Source organism: Syngnathus scovelli, chromosome 2 (assembly GCF_024217435.2).
Source record: "Syngnathus scovelli strain Florida chromosome 2, RoL_Ssco_1.2, whole genome shotgun sequence".
NCBI classification, from domain to species: Eukaryota; Metazoa; Chordata; class Actinopteri; order Syngnathiformes; family Syngnathidae; genus Syngnathus; species Syngnathus scovelli.
This window is the reverse complement of record NC_090848.1, coordinates 23,364,860-23,386,200: the sequence shown is the minus strand read 5'-3', so window position 1 is coordinate 23,386,200 and position 21,341 is coordinate 23,364,860. Positions and strand designations below refer to the sequence as shown.

General features: G+C 40.2%; 1 protein-coding gene, 1 long non-coding RNA gene and 1 other non-coding gene across 6 annotated transcripts in view; 1 reads left to right on the top strand and 2 right to left on the bottom strand.

Moving 5' to 3' along the window:
• irak1 (interleukin-1 receptor-associated kinase 1) overlaps positions 1–21,341 on the top strand; it is a 110,786-nt gene that overhangs the window by 52,875 nt on the left and 36,570 nt on the right. For 2 of the 4 annotated variants that reach the window (XM_068653420.1, XM_068653427.1), the window contains exons 9-12: positions 6,432–6,645; positions 8,141–8,209; positions 8,283–8,370; positions 8,440–8,537. In XM_068653420.1, the coding sequence (XP_068509521.1) occupies positions 6,432–6,645; positions 8,141–8,209; positions 8,283–8,370; positions 8,440–8,537 (469 nt within the window). The remainder of the gene's footprint in view (positions 1–6,431; positions 6,646–8,140; positions 8,210–8,282; positions 8,371–8,439; positions 8,538–21,341) is intronic. The other 2 variants (XM_068653422.1, XM_068653429.1) reach the window with 1 other exon arrangement.
• LOC125988980 (uncharacterized) lies at positions 6,924–8,347 on the bottom strand. The gene is made up of 2 exons (XR_007488568.2): positions 8,207–8,347; positions 6,924–8,047 (listed from the first exon to the last, which is right to left on the bottom strand). It is a non-coding gene; the product is annotated as an uncharacterized lncRNA (long non-coding RNA).
• On the bottom strand, positions 9,102–9,173 carry trnaq-cug (transfer RNA glutamine (anticodon CUG)). Its single transcript has one exon. It is a non-coding gene; the product is annotated as a tRNA-Gln (tRNA).

Below are 21,341 nucleotides of genomic sequence, written 5' to 3'. Positions count from 1 at the left end.
TCTGCCCTCTGGGAAGAGGTACAGGAGCCTGCGCTCCCGCACCACCAGACTCGCCAACAGCTTCTTTCTCCAGGCTGTTAGGGCCCTGAACTCGCTACCCCCTTCTGCGTAGCGTGCGGCACTGTTGCGCTATTTTCGGGAATGTCTGCTGTACGCGCACTTGCTCCTTTTTTTCTGCTCCTCTTATTTATTTATTTATTGTTGTGTTATTTATTCATTATTTATTCAGCACGCTTTTGTTATACTTGTTTACTTGTTTGTCTGTTGTGAGCCATGTCTTGTCACCGTGGGATAGGGGGGAACGTAATTTCGGTTTCTTTGTGTGTCTTTGGCATGTGGAGAAATTGACAATAAAGCTGACTTTGACATTTTTTTTTTTTTTTTTTAAATGTGTATTTGTGAACCAATTTAGTTTTTTAGCAGTTTTAACTGTTTCAGCAACATAGAATGGTAAATAAACATTCCACCAGTAACCTTCATTGTCTCACACTTAATATTAATGGGATGGATGTGCTTGGTGCAGGGACATAAGCTTCTCAACATCAGGCTGGAACTCGCTAAGAAGAAGTTGTAGATCCCCACGGTCAGTAATTGCTTGGTTTCTTTGCTTGGAAAGAAGCAAGGTGACTGCACTGAAGTCCCGTTCTACTAAATATGATGTTGGGAAGGCAATAAAGTACATCTTAACCTTGTTCCACAGCACTTGATAGCAGTCAGAGATTTTTTTTTGTAACCAAAAATCTTGATGACTTTTTGAACTTTGGCCTTAGCTCAATGTCATTTTGAATTGACAACATTGAAGGTATGAAAAGCAAGTTTACCCTCTCACGTATTCATTTTCTTCCATTTACTCACAGAAAATGGTGGCGGACGTGATCTAAGGCACGCCACCCTCGCCACCCACACAATGACACACGCGCGAACATGCATATATGCACACACACACAGGTACAAAGTCATATATGTACATTCGTAACAATATATATCAGTGAATGCACCACCCTAACCAGCTCAACACAACACAACACGGCGCGTTCTGGCGAGTCCCCAATTTCATGTTTACTTGAACTCAAGATGATGTTGACCGCCAGAATGCGGTTTTTATTATAAGATAAAATTCTGAACATTACAAGCTTGAAATTACAAACCTGAGTTTTTGCTTTTGTAGTCTATGCTGTCTATGTAGTGACTACATAGACTTCGGACTGCCGCCCCCCTACCGCCCCCTTCAACTTCTAACTTCGACTTCGGACTGCCACCCCCCTACCGCCCCCTTTGTCCTCACCGCCCCCCCAGATCTTTCCACCGCCCACTTTGGGAACCACTGGTGTAGAATAACATATGTGTGAAGGCCATCGCCTTCACACAATAATACTAATAGAGAATGGTGTAGAATAACATATGTGTGAAGGCCATCGCCTTCACACAATAATAATAGAGAATGGTGTAGAATAACATATGTGTGAAGGCCATCGCCTTCACACAATAATAATAGAGAATGGTGTAGAATAACATATGTGTGAAGGCCATCGCCTTCACACAATAATAGAGAATGGTGTAGAACAGGGGTGTCAAACTCATTTTGGTCTGGGGGCCGCATACAACTTAATTGGATCTCAAGGGGGCCAGACCAGTAAACTCATTCCAAAATTACATAGAACTAACAATAAGTCCACTTTTTTTCTTTGTATTAGTGCAAAGAAGAAGACATAAATTATAAAAATCTTTATATGAAATGAATTGTCCCTTTTACTAAATATATTATGAACAGCCTAAGAGTTTTTAAGAAAAGTATGTGCAATTTCAACAACACTTTTACTCACTTTAACATTTATTCAAGTGCATTATGCATAAAAATTGATCATTGTACAATGTTGCAAAACATCTATTCACAGTTTTGTGGAACTTAAAAACACTGTCCTGCATGTTAAACTACATCAAACACATACAAATTTAGAAATTATTTAAACTTATCTAAATTATGTATTATTTATTTCCACATCTGGGAAGCAATTCTGAACACATGAACTGACGCCACACACTTGAAATCTTAAGTGGCAGTTCTTTTAAACAGACATTTGATTAAGTAAATTTTCCTATTCCTTGTTAATGCATAAAATGTATACATGTACAAAAAACTCACATAACATATATGGCATGCATAAGAAATAATGCAAAGAAAACTGACAAGAAAACTGACTAACACTGACTTTTCCAGCAATTACAACAGCAAATATTCAGAGCTGTTTATTTTTATAGTGCAATGTTGAAAGCAGCATTCCATAGGATTTAGTCTTGCTCAATATTTGCCCCTGAAACTTGGCATCTTTTAGCCTGCACAAGTCCATCAATATCAGGGATCATATCCTGAGAAGCAGCCAGTTTCAGAATCTCATTTAAGTGCTTATGTGTGAGCTTTGAGCGAAGCTTTGTTTTATTAATGTTCATTACTGAGAAGACCTGCTCACAAATGTAGGTAGTCCCAAACATGGACAAAATTTTTGCAGCCAGTGCTGTCAATTTAGGATAGCCTGGTAGGAGATACTTGTAAAATGTGTCCAAGCCCACAGAAGCAAATTTGTCCTTCAATTCTACATCACACTGCAAATCAATGATTTCAAGTTGCATTTCAACAGGCACATCAGAAGCTCTGACTGTGAATGGTGAGCGGACAATTGCAAATTCTGTCTCAAATTCGCGAAAGACTTGAAATCGCTTCTCAAACTCCCTCAGCAACCCTGAAATCTTGTCTTTGTACTGCGTCACTTCAGGATTAACGCTTGCCGCGCACACATCTCTGAGACAGGGAAAATGAGCAGGGTCACCGCTTGCCATCTGCGTCTCCCATAACGCGAGCTTCAACTTGAATGCACATATGCTGTTATAATACTGTGTTACAATTTTTTTGCGTCCTTGCAACATTTTGTTCAGATTATTCAAGTGCTCTGTAATATCAACCATAAATGCAAGGTCCTGCAGCCAAAGTGGGCAAGTCAATTCCTTAACAGGTTTTCCTTTTTTCTCCATGAATTGTCCGATTTCCCCACGTAGATCAAAGAAGCGCTTCAGCACAGCGCCTCTGCTTAACCATCTTACTTCAGTGTGGTATGGCAGACCATGGGTAATGTTACAGCCACTGAGAAAGTTGTCAAACTGACGATGATTGAGACCTCTGGCTCGGATGAAATTAACAGTTCATCACCGGACAATCACCTCCATGACGTGATCCATTTTTAGCGACTTGCAACATAATGCCTCCTGATGCAAAATGCAATGAAATGTCCACAAATCACCTCTTCCATTTGCGGCTTGTACTTTCTCTCTGAACTTTCCCGATCATTGACGGCGCACCATCAGTAGCCAGGCTTACGGCGCGGGACCAGTCCGCCCCGACTCTGTCCAGCGCTCCAACAAAGGAGCGGAAAATGTCATCAGCTGTTGTGGTGTCGGTCATAGGCACCAACTCGAGAAACTCTTCTGTGACAGTCAAAGTCTCGTCAACTCCACGAATGAATATGGCCAGTTGAGCAACGTCCGTAATATCAGTACTCTCATCAATTGCAATGGAAAATGCCAGAAATGACTCCCCTTTGCGTTTCAGTTGGCTGTCCAAGTCTGCCGATAGTTCCGAAATCCTGTCTGCCACGGTATTTTTCGTCAAGCTAATATTGGCAAACGCTTGTCGCTTCTCAGGACACACGATTTCGGCAGCCTTCAGCATACAGTTTTTGACGAACTCCCCGTCACAGTACGGCTTTGACGCTAGTGCTATTTGGCTAGCAATTACGTAGCTGGCCTTCACCGCAGCATCACTGACCTCTCGGATCCGGATGAAAACATATTGCTGTTTCCTCAGACCCACCAGCATTTCATTTACCTTTTGTTTTCTCAGTTCTCCGTGCAAGCTGTTGTATTTTCCTCCATGCTGAGTTTCATAGTGGCGCCGAATATTGTATTCCTTAAGCACCGAAACTTGCTGCATGCACACCAGGGACACGGGTTTCCCATTCACCTCCGTGAACATATAGGAAGAGGTCCATTTTTCTTGAAAAATCCGACACTCTGTGTCCACTTTTCTCTTTTTTGACAAAGACATTTCACTGAAGAGGGTGCCAGTGTCAACAGAAATAGCGGGTAAAGCGATAGAACTGACTAAAACAGCGCCCCCAGCGGACAATATAGGAACTGCAAATTTGAATGAAAACTAAGTTTATTCTTCTTTAATAATGCAGATTTAACCTGCGGGCCAGACTGAACCCACCAGCGGGCCGGTTCCGGCCCGCGGCGTACGTTTGACACCCCTGGTGTAGAATAACATATGTGTGAAGGCCATCGCCTTCACACAATAATACAAAATTGTGTAGAATAATATGTGTGAAGGCCATCGCCTTCACACAATAATAATAATAAAGTGAATGGAGTAGAATAACATATGTGCAAAGGCCATCGCCTTCACACAATTCAACAATATTATCAACGCTTACTAAATAATTGATAGCTCAGCCCCTGTAGCAGAAACATTATTCCAAAAACATTTGAGATCTTACACTTGTTGCGTTCACACAAACCTGAGTTTATGTCTGTAAACATTCAATATAATTTTTAAAAGTTCTACTTTTTTCCCACGGGACAGGTGCGTTTGAAATGCGCCTACATTAAAATTCTGACAAGAAGCCTTCAAAATGTTATTCTTCGTCCCTATTGTACCCAAACATATTTTTAGCCACAGACCTGATCTAATGGTTTCCCTGGTTTGAACTCCTCAAGCATGTCACTAACATTGAAATTCCTATAGCTACCATGCTGGAAAAATATTCCTGCAGATTCTACGAGCCAACGGCGCTGTCACGTGTTCTTTGGCTACGAGAGAGAGAGAGAGAGAGAGAGAGAGAGAGAGAGAGAGAGAGAGAGAGAGAGAGAGAGAGAGAGAGTTAGTCAAGGAAAACAAAATGATGCGTTCACGGTCTTAAAGGAAGAAATGCGCAACATGACACTGGCTCTAGTGCTTGAAACGCTCCTGTCTTAAATGGATTAAGGTTTTGTGAGATTTCCCGTGCAATGTGTTCATGAATGAAATCCCTTTGTGTGATGCGTTGCTCTTGCCATGTGGCTGCACAACAAAGTCAAAGTCTGCTTTATTGTCAATGTCTTCACATGCCAAAACACACTGTTGCGCTATTTTCTGGAATGTCTGCTGTACGCTCACTTGCTCCTTTTTGCTCCTCTTATTTATTTGTTGTGTTATTTATTCATTATTTATTCAGCACGCTGTTGTTTACTTGATTGTCTATTGTGGGCCATGTCTTGTCACCGTGGGATAGCGGGGAACGAAATTTCGGTTTGTTTTTGTGTCTTTGGCATGTGGAGAAATTGACAATAAAGCTGACTTTGACTTGACAAAAAGATCGAAATTACTTTCCCACTATCCCACGGTGACAAGACATAGTTCACAATGTACATACAAGTAAACAACACAAGAAAAATAAAACAAGAAGGCACAATCAATGAATAAATAAGAGTGATGAATAAATAATAAATAAACAAATAACACAATAAATAAGTACAGGACGCTACGCAGAAGGGGGAAGAGAGTTCAGGATCCTAACAGCCTGGAGAATGAAGCTGTTGGTGAGTCTGGCGGTGCGGGAGCGCAGGCTCCTGTACCTCTTCCCAGAGGGTAGAAGATCAAACAAAGAGTGTGCGGGGTGACTCGTATCACTCACAATCGTGGTCGCCTTGCGGGCGAGATGGGAGGCGTAAATGCCCTTCAGGGAGGGGAGTGAAGCACCAATAATCTTACCATCCGTGTTCACTATACATACGTAAATGGTATGTTCAAAACCATTATACCCTTAATTGTTTGCATCCCATTTGGGATCTCTCATAATTTAAATCAGCTGACAATTTTAAAATCTTTCAGTGTGCCCCAAGGTTTATTATGGTAGTAGATAGTGAGTGCCACCTTGTGGAATCAATGAGGTGACGAGCAAAACCGATTCTTTAATGATGACATAACATAACTTTCTGACAACGTGGGCCTCGATTAAATGGTATTGTGTTGTATTGATATTGTACTCGTTTATTGGTAACAACTGTTTTTGAAGCTAATGCTTTTTAAGGGTAGAAAGAGATCTTAATGAATGACTGTATTGACATGTTACAAACTGGAATTGGTCACCAGGCCAATTTCCACCTCTCAAAATAGATTCACACAAAAACGACTCAGTCAAGTTGTTTATTATGTCTCTGCACTATGTCGGCAATATTTTAAGCAGTTAATTCGGACAATTGTTTCTCAAGGGAAGAAAATAATTACCCTTGAAGAGAGTCAGCATTTGAACATAGAATTAGACCATACTTCAAGAGATCCAGCCATATGGTCACATCAAGTAGCTCACTTGGTTCTCCATTGCTTCCACTTCTTGTTGCAGTTCAAACATCCTTTTAGACCGCCATCTGGTAGCAAAGCTTGCTGACTTTGGCTTGGCTCGCTTTGTGTCTCCAAACTCGTCGAACCGTCTGGTGTCCAAGACGACCACACTGGGCCAAAAGTCCAAAGTGAGGGGAACACTGGCATACCTGCCGGAGGAGTACATGAGGGATGGACAGCCAGGGACACCGGTGGATGTCTACAGCTTTGGTGTTGTGAGTCCCTAAAATATTCATTACTTTAGCTCAGTGGTTCTTAACCTGGGTTCGATCGAACCCTAGGAGTTCGGTGAGTCGGTGTCAGGGGTTCGACAAAGCCTCCACTGAGAAGGTCCGAACAAACCTGATTTATCGTGTAAATTCTGATTTGCCAGTATGTAATTTGTTGTGAGTTAATGCATTGTGTTGGATTTGTTCTTTGAACAAGGTGATGTTCATGCACGGCTCATTTTGTGCAGCAGTAAAAAACATCTATGTCTTGATTTAAAAAAAAAAAAAAAAAAAAAAAAAAAAAAAATTCACTAACGAGGGATTTGGTGAATATGAAATATGAAACTGGTGGGGTTTGGTACCTCCAACAAGGTTCAGAACCACTACTTTAATCAAATCAAATCAATTTTTATTTGCCAAGTTTGAGCATGCCAAACAAGGAATTTGATTCCGGTACATCTTGTTCTCTGTACAACATTTATGTAGCTAACAACATTCAGGACATGTGCAAAAATTGACAATTATTCTCAAATATTCCCTGATCTTAAACTCCCAGGAGGGCAAGGAAAAACTCAAAACTCCTATTAGGGGAAACGAGAAACCTTGAGAAGAGACCACAGATGGGAGAATCCCTCTTCCAGGATGACCAGACTGCAATGGATGCAGAGAGGACACATAGTACAAATAATATAGACAATTCAAAGAAGAAGCGTCGGGAGTAGGATGTTATTGCACAGCAATATCTCTGAGACTCTAAGAATGGTGTGAGTTCATCAGAGCGACAGCCTGGGGGAAGAACCTGTCTCTATGTCTGCTGGTTTTGACGTACAGCGCTCTGTACCGCCGTCCGGAGGGGAGTAGTTCAAACTGACTGCAACCTGGGTGAGAAGGGTCTGTAGAGATGTTACTTGCACGTTTCCTGGTCCTGGACAGGTACAAGTCCCTGATAGATGGGAGGTTGGTCCCGATGATCTTTTCTGCAGTCCTGATTGTCCGTTGCAGTCTGTGCTTGTCTTGTTTGGTGGCCGATCCAAACCAGACAGTGATGGAGGTGCAGAGGATGGACTGGATGATGGCAGTATAGAAGGTCTTCAGCAGCTCCTGTGGCAGGTTGAACTTACTGAGCTATCACAGAAAGTACAACCTCTGCTGGGCCTTCTTCTGGACAGAGTCTGTGGCTGGTCCATTTCAGGTCCTGAGAGATTGTGGATCCCAGGAACTTGAAGGTGTCTGTGGAGAGAATAGTATTACTGTGGATAGTGAGGGGTGAAAGTGGTGAAGGGTCTCGCCTGAAGTCCACTGTCATCTCCATGGTCTTGAGCGGGTTCAACTCTAGGTGGTTTTGGCTGCACCAGTGGACCAGCCGCTCCACCTCCTGTCTGTACGCAGTCTCGTCACCGTCCTGGAACTGGTCATTTTTTTACATTTGTCTCCTGTTCCTCAAGGCAGCATGATACAGATCCTCACATTGTGTGTGCGCGTGTGCATGTGTGTGTTGCAGGTGTTGTTGGAGGTACTGACAGGTCGGCGAGCTCTGGAGGAAAACAAGAAGTTGGGAGATATTTACCTGGTTTGAACTCTTACTCCGACAAAGCTCACGTGTGAGCGTACAAACACTCATAAATGTTCCTGTGGTTCCGCAGAAGGACGTAATCCAGGAGGTTCAGGAAGACCCGGCAGATTCTTACACAGCGGCCTGGAGTAAACAGCTGGATCGGCGGCTAATCACTGGTCAGTGTTTTCCTGTTGGGCTACCCTCTGATCTCATAGAGTCTCTTTTGACCTATTTTTTGGCATCAGCAGGGGATCCCACAGAGCTGGCTGGGAACATGGACATGGTGGAGCTGGCCTGTAGGTGTCTAGAAAGGAAATGGAAGAAGAGGCCCGCCATGACGGAGGTTTGTTTATAACTAGAGCAGCTATAAGAGGCCCATCCCAGCCCCAGTCACGTTAGAGTATCGGCGCATTGGAGGTCCATTAAAAACAAATGGAAATGCTGTTAAAAGGATAGTGTGTATGTTTTTTGCCATCTACTGGTGAATTTATAGAATACAAATGACCTAAATTTGAAGTGCGTCCATTTTGAAGCACACACACTAAGGTGCCTCACAAAGAAAGAATTTTCCAAGCCTACCACCAATTTCTTCAGCTGAGGTGCAAGCCAAATGCCATCACAAACAACGTCTAGTATTGCCTCATGGTGAATTAGGTACTTCATATTTGTTACACATGCTGTCATCATTCATTTAGCAAATTTGTGATTGTTTCCTTTGGGCAGCACACAAGCTACCATTTCGCAATTTTTTTCCAGCTAAATGACAAACTATTTGAGGACCCACGGGACTTGAACTCCGATCGCTGGATTCAGAGTTCTCAGGCCCAGTCAAAGGGAGGCATATGGTTTCATTGGGCAGCACAGGAGCAAATGTATTCTTTTTCCTCGGTATATGACCAAATATTTGAGGTCCCTCCGAGACTTGAACTCAGGTCACTGGATTCAGAGTCCAGAGTGCTAACCATTACACCATGGAACCTTGAGGTTTGGCAAGGCATATGGTTTCATGGGGCAGTACACAAGCTACCATTTTGCAACTTTCTCCCAGCACAATGACAAAATAATTGTGGTCTCACCGAGACTTGAACTCAGATTACTGGATTCAGAGTGCTCACCATTACACCATGGAACCCTGTCAATAAGCCAGGAGGAGTATAACTTTTCTGAGCATGACGTATAAGGCGCGCTTCACTAAATTAACAAAATTAGTGGAGGCAGGCCTTACTCACTAATAGGGCTGTACACAAAGTACTGAATTAGAATTTCCAAATGTTTTTTCCAGGTAAATTATTACAAATTCGAGGTTCCACCATTACTTGAACTTGTATTCCTAGAATTAGAGGCCAGGGTGCTCACAATCACACCATGCAAACATTAAATAGTAATTCAGAAAAGCATCCAAGCGCTGAAGTAAGTTTTACCAGTTGACAATGCAACTTGGAGCACGTTTATCAAATATAAGCAAGCAGACAGATCTTTTTTTCTGACATTAAATGTAAACTAGTGCTTCAACCAAAATAAAACACCAGCACCAAAATTAATTTTCTTCAAAACATTCAATATGTGGTTTAAAGGTCAGTGTTGAGTCAAGTAGTTACATTCATCAAGATTCTGAATAGGTCTACTATCATTATGCAGGGATGGGAATTTTCCGTGGATCCGCGGATTTCCGTGTTTTTTTCCGTCGAAAGTATTTTCATGAATCGTGTAAATCCGTATTTTTTTATATATGGGGAGGAGCGGCCGGCCAGCTGGCTGGGCAACGTTAGCCTCGGCGACTCACGAGCATCCCCCCGCCCGCCGCAACGGCATGCGCACATATATATATATATATATATATATATATATATATATATATATATATATATATATATATATATATATATATATATATATATATATATGATATCTTCTATACAAATTCAAAAATCATTACAACTAGCGGCACTTGACAGTGAGCTGCATCTACTTAGTTTACAGTCAAATCTCGGTTTTCGAACGTCCTGGTTCTTGAACAAATCGGAATTCGAACAAAAAAATTCGAGATTTTTTTTGCTTCGGTTGTCCAACAAAATTCGGAGGTCGAACCTCGCGAGATGAGCCAGGAGGAACCGAGAAAACCCGACCGCGCGACCCAGATGCCGACTGACTCCGTTGTTATTGAATTTTCGTTACTCTGAGGATTGTATTAACCCCTAATCATGCCTCCAAAGAAAGCAAGTGGGAGCAGTAAAGCCATCCTAAAACACAAAGACGCTCTTAAAGCAATGCGACAGTGAGCGCCCGGCGCGCTACGGTTGCGCGATCGGACCAAATTAAGCTCCCTGCGCACTGAGGTCCACTTAAATTTTGGAAAGTACATCAGGAATTTAAAAATATTTTCTAAATTTCAGCGACGGCTCTGTCACAATAATGCGACCAGCGCTGTGCAGTTGCGCAGTCGGCAACGAGCTACTGTTGCACGTTCGGCGGTGCGCTGCAGTTGCGCGATGGAACAAAATTAAGCTCCCTGGACATACATCAGGACTTTAAAAATATTTTGTAAATTTCAGCGACGGCTCTGTCACAATAATGCGATCAGCGCGGTGCAGTTGCGCGGTGGGCGACGCGCTACGGTTGCGCGTTCCGCGGTGCGCTGCAGTTGCGCGATCAGACAAATATGCGCAAATGAAAAAATGCTTAAAAAGGGCGGGGTTTTTTTTTGTCTTGAAACGGATTAAAAAATATTCCATTATTCGTAATGGGAAAAATAGATTCGAAATTCAACCGATTCGCTTCTCGAACCGCCTTCTGAAACGGATCTTGGTCAAAAACCAAGGTTTGACTGTATTTTTGCTATTCTTGTTAAAATCACACTTACATGTGAACTGCAAATGACAATAATAACACATAGTGAAATCCAAATTGAGCAAATTGGCTATTTCAGAAGTGTATGACAAACTGGTAGCCCTTTGCCTTAATCAGTACCCAGAAAGTAGCTCTCGGTTTAAGAAAGGTTGGTGACCCCTGTTCTACACCATTCTCTATTATTGTGTGAAGGCGATGGCCTTCACACATATGTTATTCTACACCATTCTCTATTATTATTATTATTGTGTGAAGGCGATGGCCTTCACACATGTTATTCTACACCATTCTCTATTATTGTGTGAAGGCGATGGCCTTCACACATATGTTATTCTACACCATTCTCTATTATTGTGTGAAGGCGATGGCCTTCAGACATATGTTATTCTACACCATTCTCTATTATTATTATTGTGTGAAGGCGATGGCCTTCACACATATGTTATTCTACACCATTCTCTATTATTATTGTGTGAAGGCGATGGCCTTCACACATATGTTATTCTACACCATTCTCTATTATTATTATTATTATTATTGTGTGAAGGCGATGGCCTTCACACATATGTTATTCTACACCATTCTCTATTATTATTATTGTGTGAAGGCGATGGCCTTCACACATATGTTATTCTACACCATTCTCTATTATTATTATTATTGTGTGAAGGCGATGGCCTTCACACATATGTTATTCTACACCATTCTCTATTATTATTATTATTGTGTGAAGGCGATGGCCTTCACACATATGTTATTCTACACCATTCTCTATTATTATTATTATTTGTGTGAAGGCGATGGCCTTCACACATATGTTATTCTACACCATTCTCTATTATTGTGTGAAGGCGATGGCCTTCACACATATGTTATTCTACACCATTCTCTATTATTGTGTGAAGGCGATGGCCTTCACACATATGTTATTCTACACCATCCATCCATCCATCCATTTTCTGAACCGCTTAGTCCCCACGGGGGTCGCGGGCGTGCTGGAGCCTATCCCAGCCGTCATCGGGCAGTAGGCGGGGGACACCCTGAAGTGGTTGCCAGCCAATCGCAGGGCACACAGAGACAGACAACCAATCGCACTCACACTCACACCTAGGGACAATTTGGAGTCTTCAATCAAGCATGTTTTTGGAATGTGGGAGGAAACCGGAGTGCCCGGAGAAAACCCACGCGGGCCCGGGGAGAACATGCAAACTCCACACAGGGAGGGCCGGAGGTGGAATCGAACCCGCACCCTCCTAACTGTGAGGCGGACGTGCTACCCAGTGCGCCACCGAGCCGCCGTTATTCTACACCATTCTCTATTATTATTATTATTGTGTGAAGGAGATGGCCTTCACACATATGGTTATTCTACACCATTCTCTATTAGAGACTTAGACTTAGACTTAGACTCAACTTTATTAATCCCTTGGGATTACTCCTTCAGGGAAATTCTGTGTCCAGTAGCAGTAAAATACAAGATACACAAGAAAAACACAAGAGATCAAGATATACAGAAGATGCCGAAATACACACAGTGCAAGAGATAGCAATGAAATGTAAAAGAGGCCAAAAGATAAACTAGGCAAGAAAATCGAGGGAGGTAAAAACACTACACAGTAGTTGCCATAATATTGCGCATTGTATATTGACGTGAAGAATGTGTACAGTTATGTCCCTGTTCATGTCCATGTCACCTCCTCCCCAGTGAGGAGTTGAATAGCTTGATGGCTTGGGGGACAAAGGAGTTCTTCAGTCTGCTTGTCCTACAATTGGGGAGGAGCAGTCTCCCACTGATCCGGCTCCTCCGATTAGTGATGACAGAGTGCAGAGGGTGACTGACATTGCCTATAATGTCCAACAGTTTTTTCAGTGTCCTTGCCTCTGCCACCGTCTCCAAAGAGTCCAGCTTCTTGCCGATCAGAGAGCCGGCTCGCCTGACCAGTTTGTCCAGTCTGGAGGTGTCCTTCTTGGATGTGCTGCTGCCCCAGCACACCACGGTGTAAAACAGGACACTGGCAACCACGGACTGGTAGAACATCTCCAAGAGTTTGTTGCAGATGTTAAAAGAACGTAGTCTCCTCAGGAAGTACATCCTGCTCTGTGTCTTCCTGTGAAGGTGGTTGGTGTGAGTTGACCAGTCCAGTTTTTTATCCAGCCACACCCCAAGGTACTTGTAGGAGTCCACAGCCTCCACCTCAGCCCCCTCCAACAGTACGGGCCTAGGCTTAGGCCTGTTCCTCCCAAAGTCTATGACCAACTCCTTGGTCTTGGAGATGTTGAGCTCCAGTTGGTTGGCACGGCACCAGGTGGCGAAATCCCCCACCAGGCTCCTATACTCCTCCTCTCTATTGTCCCTGATACACCCGACAATGGCTGTGTCATCCGCGTACTTCTGTATGTGACACAGCTCAGAGTTGTAACAGAAGTCTGAGGTGTACAAGGTGAAGAGTACAGGGGCCAGCACTGTGCCCTGTGGGGCTCCAGTGCTACTGACCACAGTGTCAGAGATGGTGTCTTTTAGTCTGACGTACTGTGGCCTGTCTGTGAGGTAGCTGGAGATCCAGGTCACCATGTATGGGTCCACTCCCATCCTGTCCAGTTTGTCTCTGAGCAGGGGGGGCTGGATGGTGTTGAACGCACTGGAGAAGTCTAGGAACAGAATCCTCGCTGTGGCGATGGCCTTCACACATATGTTATTCTACACCATTCTCTATTATTATTATTATTGTGTGAAGGCGATGGCCTTCACACATATGTTATTCTACACCATTCTCTATTATTATTGTGTGAAGGCGATGGCCTTCACACATATGTTATTCTACACCATTCTCTATTATTATTGTGTGAAGGCCATGGCCTTCACACATATGTTATTCTACACCATTCTCTATTATTATTATTGTGTGAAGGCGATGGCCTTCACACATATGTTATTCTACACCATTCTCTATTATTATTATTATTGTGTGAAGGCGATGGCCTTCACACATATGTTATTCTACACCATTCTCTATTATTATTATTATTAGTGTGAAGGTGAAGACCTTCACACTATTGTTATTGCTGTCCTTTATTATTATTATTATTATTATTCTACTTATTCCGCTCACTTTTTTGTCCGTTAACTACTTTCACATACTTCAACCGATTCACTCCATTCCACTTTTCACTGATTCCAAATATTCATGACACGGGTGCTTACATTTTTTTCGTTCGAAAATTTTTCCGTTTTCGCAAAATTCACAAAATTCCGGCAAATTCTTCCCCATTCATTCTTAATGGCAGATTCAACATTTCACATTTACGTTGCTCCAGTTTGAAATTCACTTAATTCAACACATTCAAATCACATTGGGGACATTCCCAAACTTGCCAAATTCAAAAATTTCACGTTTTCACTTTTAAAATTTGCACAAAATTTTGCAAAATTTCACAAAATTTAATTTTTCACTTCTAATTTCTACATTTTTTCACCGATTCAACTCGTTCCAACTTTCAACTGTTCATCTTTTGCCTACCTATTCCACACCTTCCCACTTACCAAAATTTCCAAATTTTCAATTTTGAAATTCACACCAAATTTTCCAAAAATTTAGTTTTGCCCTTCTAATTTCTACATTTTTCAACCGATTCAACCCATTCCAACTTTATTCACTTTGTTCAACTTATGCTTACCATATTCACCCCCTTCACCCCCACTTCCACTATGCTTTCACAATTCAACCCTTGACCCCCACTTCCAGAGTGGCGGCCATCTTGGATTGACCCTGAAGTGCCCCAATGAACCCGGAATGAACTGGAAGTGCCCCAAATCAAACCGGAATTGACCCCAAATGAACCGGAAGTGACCTCAGGTAAACCGGAAGTGACCCCAAATCAAACCGGAAGTGACCCCAAATCAAACCGGAAGTGACCTTTTTAAACCGGAAGTGACCCCAAATAAACCGGAAGTGACCTCAGGTAGACCGGAAGTGCCTCTAATCAAACCGGAAGTGACCCAAATAGACCGGAAGTGACCATATTTCAACATTAAGTGCCCTAAATACATACATTTGCACTAACTTTTGCAAATTTTGCCCGATTAAACCCGTTTCAACATTTTAACCCCAAAAGTGAACCTCCTGAAGCCGTTTTTTTTCCTTTTGTTCCAAATTTCAAAAAATTTTGGTGCAATTTTTTTTTCTTTTAATTCCCATTCATTCTCTATTAGGATTCAACATTTGCTCTAACTTCTACATTTTTTAACCGATTCAATTCGTTCCAACTTTCAACTGTTCATCTTTTGCCTTCCTATTCCACAACTTCCCACTTACCAAAAATTCTCTGCAATTTTGTTTTTCTACTCTAATTTCTACATTTTTGAACCGATTCAACCCATTCCAACTTTATTCACTTTGTTCACCTTATGCTTACCATATTCACCCCCTTGACCCCCACTTCCAGTGTGGCGGCCATCTTGGATTGACCCTGAAGTGCCCCCAATGAACCCAGAATGAACCAGAAGTATCTCAAATCAAACCGGAAGTGACCTTAGGTAAACCGGAAGTGACCTTAGGTAAACCGGAAGTGACCCCAAATCAAACCGGAAGTGACCCCAAATCAAACCGGAAGTGACCTTTTTAAACCGGAAGTGACCCCAAATAAACCGGAAGTGACCTCAGCTAGACCGGAAGTGCCTCTAATCAAACCGGAAGTGACCTAAATAGACCGGAAGTGCCTCTAATCAAACCGGAAGTGACCTAAATAGACCGGAAGTGACCCAAATCAAACCGGAAGTGACCCCAAATGAACCGGAAGTGACCTCAGGTAAACCGGAAGTGACCCCAAATCAAACCGGAAGTGACCCCTAATCAAACCGGAAGTGACCTTTTTAAACCGGAAGTGACCCCAAATAAACCGGAAGTGACCTCAGCTAGACCGGAAGTGCCTCTAATCAAACCGGAAGTGACCCAAATCAAACCGGAAATGACCATATTTCAACATTAAGTGCCCTAAATACCTACATTTGCGCTAACTTTTGCAAATTTTGCCCGATTAAACCCATTTCAACATTTTAACCCCAAAAGTGAACCTGCTGAAGCCGTTTTTTTCCTTTTGTTCCAAATTTCAGAAACTTTTGGTGCAATTTTTTTTTCTTTTAATTCCCATTCATTCTCTATTAGGACTCAAGATTTGCTCTAACTTCTACATTTTTTAACCGATTCAACTCGTTCCAACTTTCAACTGTTCCTCTTTTGCCTTCCTATTCCACAACTTCCCACTTACCAAAAATTCTCTACAATTTTGTTTTTCTACTCTAATTTCTACATTTTCAACTTATTCAACCCATTCCACCTTTCAACTGTTCATCATTTTCCTACCTATTTCACAACTTCCCACTTACCCAAAATTCCAAATTTTCAATTTTGAAATTCACACCCAATTTTCCCAAATTTCCTTTTTCCCTTGTAATTTCTACATTTTTCAACCGATTCAACTCTTTTCAACATCATTCTGCAACATTCCCCAAGTATTTATTCAACCTCTTCACCTTCACACGCAATTTCTTCAGGAATTGCAAATTCTAGTTATTATTATTATTCTTCTATTTTATTCCCGCCACTTTTTTGTCCCGCTTCTTCTTCCACATAGTTCATCCGATTCACTCCGTTCCACTTTTCACGCGTTCCAAATATTCACGAGATGAGCGCTTCCATTTTTCTCGTTCCGAAAATTTTCCGATTTCGCAAAATTCGCGAACTTACGACAAATTTTTCCCCATTCATTCTTAATGGCAGATTCGACATTTCACATTTACATCATTCCACTTTTTTCTACATTGTTCAACCGATTCAACTCATTCCAACTTTCAACTGTTCATCTTTTGCCTACCTATTCCACAACTTCCCACTTACCAAAAATTCCAAATTTGAAATTCAACCAAATTCTCCAAAATTTCATTTTTCCACTCTAACTTTTACGTTTTTCAACCGATTCAACCCATTCCAACTTTCAACTGTTCATCTTTTTCTAACTATTCCACAACTTCCAACTTATGAAAAATTCCAAATTTTCAAATTTGGAATTCAACCAAATTCTCAAAAATTTTGTTTTTCTACTCTAATTTCTACATTTTTCAACCGATTCAACTCATTCCAACTTTCAACTGTTCATGTTTTGCCTACCTATTCCACAACTTCCCGTTTACCAAAAATTCCAAATTTGAAATTCAACCAAATCTTTCTAAATTTCGTTTTTCTACTCTAATTTCTACATTGTTCAACCGATTCAACTCGTTCCAACTTTCAACTGTTCATCTTTTGCCTATCTATTCCACAACTTCCCACTTACCAAAAATTCCATATTTGAAATTCAACCAAATTCTCCAACATTTTGTTTTTCTACTCTAATTTCTACATTGTTCAACCGATTCAACCCATTCCAACTTTCAACTCTTCATCTTTTGCCTACCTATTCCACAACTTCCGACTTACCAAAAATTCCAAATTTGAAATTCAACCAAAATCTCCAAAATTTCGTTTTTCTACTCTAATTTCTACATTGTTCAACCGATTCAACCCGTTCCAACTTTCAACTCTTCATCTTTTGCCTACCTATTCCACAACTTCCCACTTACCAAAAATTCCAAATTTGAAATTCAACCAAATTCTCAAACATTTGGTTTTTCTTCTCTAATCTTTACATTGTGAAACCGATTCAATCCATTCCAACTTTCAACTTTACATCTTTTGCTTACCTATTTCACAACTTCCCACTTACCAAAAATTCCAAATTTGGAATTCAACCAAATTCTCAAAAATTTTGTTTTTCTACTCTAATTTCTACATTTTTTAACCGATTCAACTCATTCCAACTTTCAACTGTTCATGTTTTGCCTACCTATTCCACAACTTCCCGTTTACCAAAAATTCCAAATTTGAAATTCAACCAAATTCTCCAAAATTTCGTTTTTCTAATCTAATTTCTACATTGTTCAACCGATTCAACCCATTCCAACTTTCAACTCTTCATCTTTTGCCTACCTATTCCACAACTTCCCACTTACCAAAAATTCCATATTTGAAATTCAACCAAATTCTCCAACATTTTGTTTTTCTACTCTAATTTCTACATTGTTCAACCGATTCAACCCATTCCAACTTTCAACTTTTCATCTTTTGCCTACCTATTCCACAACTTCCCACTTACCAAAAATTCCATATTTGAAATTCAACCAAATTCTCCAACATTTTGTTTTTCTACTCTAATTTCTACATTGTTCAACCGATTCAACCCATTCCAACTTTCAACTCTTCATCTTTTGCCTACCTATTCCACAACTTCCGACTTACCAAAAATTCCAAATTTGAAATTCAACCAAAATTTCCAAAATTTCGTTTTTCTACTCTAATTTCTACATTGTTCAACCGATTCAACTCATTCCAACTTTCAACTGTTCATCTTTTGCCTACCTATTCCACAACTTCCCACTTACCAAAAATTCCAAATTTGAAATTCAACCAAATTCTCCAAAATTTCGTTTTTCCACTCTAACTTTTACGTTTTTCAACCGATTCAACCCATTCCAACTTTCAACTGTTCATCTTTTTCTAACTATTCCACAACTTCCAACTTATGAAAAATTCCAAATTTTCAAATTTGGAATTCAACCAAATTCTCAAAATTTTGTTTTTCTACTCTAATTTCTACATTTTTCAACCAATTCAACTCATTCCAACTTTCAACTGTTCATGTTTTGCCTACCTATTCCACAACTTCCCGTTTACCAAAAATTCCAAATTTGAAATTCAACCAAATCTTTCTAAATTTCGTTTTTCTACTCTAATTTCTACATTGTTCAACCGATTCAACTCATTCCAACTTTCAACTGTTCATCTTTTGCCTATCTATTCCACAACTTCCCACTTACCAAAAATTCCATATTTGAAATTCAACCAAATTCTCCAACATTTTGTTTTTCTACTCTAATTTCTACATTGTTCAACCGATTCAACCCATTCCAACTTTCAACTCTTCATCTTTTGCCTACCTATTCCACAACTTCCGACTTACCAAAAATTCCAAATTTGAAATTCAACCAAAATTTCCAAAATTTCGTTTTTCTACTCTAATTTCTACATTGTTCAACCGATTCAACCCATTCCAACTTTCAACTCTTCATCTCTTGCCTACCTATTCCACAACTTCCGACTTACCAAAAATTCCAAATTTGAAATTCAACCAAAATCTCCAAAATTTCCTTTTTCTACTCTAATTTCTACATTGTTCAACCGATTCAACCCGTTCCAACTTTCAACTCTTCATCTTTTGCCTACCTATTCCACAACTTCCCACTTACCAAAAATTCAAAATTTGAAATTCAACCAAATTCTCAAACATTTTGTTTTTCTTCTCTAATCTTTACATTGTGAAACCGATTCAATCCATTCCAACTTTCAACTTTTCATCTTTTGCTTACCTATTTCACAACTTCCCACTTACAAAAAATTCCAAATTTGGAATTCAACCAAATTCTCAAAAATTTTGTTTTTCTACTCTAATTTCGACATTTTTTAACCGATTTAACTCATTCCAACTTTCAACTGTTCATGTTTTGCCTACTTATTCCACAACTTCCCGTTTACCAAAAATTCCAAATTTGAAATTCAACCAAATTCTCAAAAATTTGTTTTTTCTAATCTAATTTCTACATTGTTCAACCGATTCAACCCATTCCAACTTTCAACTCTTCATCTTTTGCCTACCTATTCCACAACTTCCCACTTACCAAAAATTCCATATTTGAAATTCAACCAAATTCTCCAACATTTTGTTTTTCTACTCTAATTTCTACATTGTTCAACCGATTCAACCCATTCCAACTTTCAACTCTTCATCTTTTGCCTACCTCTTCCACAACTTCCGACTTACCAAAAATTCTAAATTTGAAATTCAACCAAAATCTCCAAAATTTCGTTTTTCTACTGTAATTTCTACATTGTTCAACCGATTCAACCCATTCCAACTTTCAACTCTTCATCTTTTGCCTACCTATTCCACAACTTCCCACTTACCAAAAATTAAAAATTAAAAATTTGAAATTCAACCAAATTCTCAAACATTTTGTTTTTCTACTCTAATCTTTACATTGTGCAACCGATTCAATCCATTCCAACTTTCAACTTTTCATCTTTTGCTTACCTATTTCACAACTTCCCACTTACCAAAAATTCCAAATTTGAAATTCAACCAAATTCGGAAAAATTTCGTTTTTCGACTCTAATTTGTACATTTTTCAACCGATTCAACCCATTCCAACTTTCAACTCTTCATCTTTTTCCTACCTATTCCCCAAATTTCCACTTGCCATAAATTCCACATTTTAAGATTTTAAACTCAACCAAATTCTCCAAAATTCTGAAATTCCACCAAATTCTCCAAAATTCCGTTTTTCACCTCTATTTTCTACATTTCTCAAGTAATTCAACTCGTTTCAGCATAATTCGCCAGCATTCGCCAAGAAGTGATTCAAAGTCTTCGCCTTCACACGCAATTTCTCCAGAAATTGCATTTTCTAGTTATTATTATTATTGTGTGAAGGCGATGGCCTTCACACATATGTTATTCTACACCATTCTCTATTATTGTGTGAAGGCGATGGCCTTCACACATATGTTATTCTACACCATTCTCTATTATTATTTGTGTGAAGGCGATGGCCTTCACACATATGTTATTCTACACCATTCTCTATTATTATTGTGTGAAGGCGATGGCCTTCACACATATGTTATTCTACACCATTCTCTATTATTATTGTGTGAAGGCGATGGCCTTCACACATATGTTATTCTACACCATTCTCTATTATTATTATTGTGTGAAGGCGATGGCCTTCACACATATGTTATTCTACACCATTCTCTATTATTATTATTCTTCTATTTTATTCCCGCCACTTTTTTGTCCCGCTTCTTCTTCCACATAGTTCATCCGATTCACTCCGTTCCACTTTTGACGTGTTCCAAATATTCACGAGATGAGCGCTTCCATTTTTCTCGTTCCGAAAATTTTCCGATTTGGCAAAATTCGCGAACTTACGACAAATTTTTCCCCATTCATTCTTAATGGCAGATTCGACATTTAACATTTACATCATTCCACTTTTTTCTACATTGTTCAACCGATTCAACTCATTCCAACTTTCAACTGTTCATCTTTTGCCTACCTATTCCACAACTTCCCACTTACCAAAAATTCCAAATTTGAAATTCAACCAAATTCTCCAAAATTTCGTTTTTCCACTCTAACTTTTACGTTT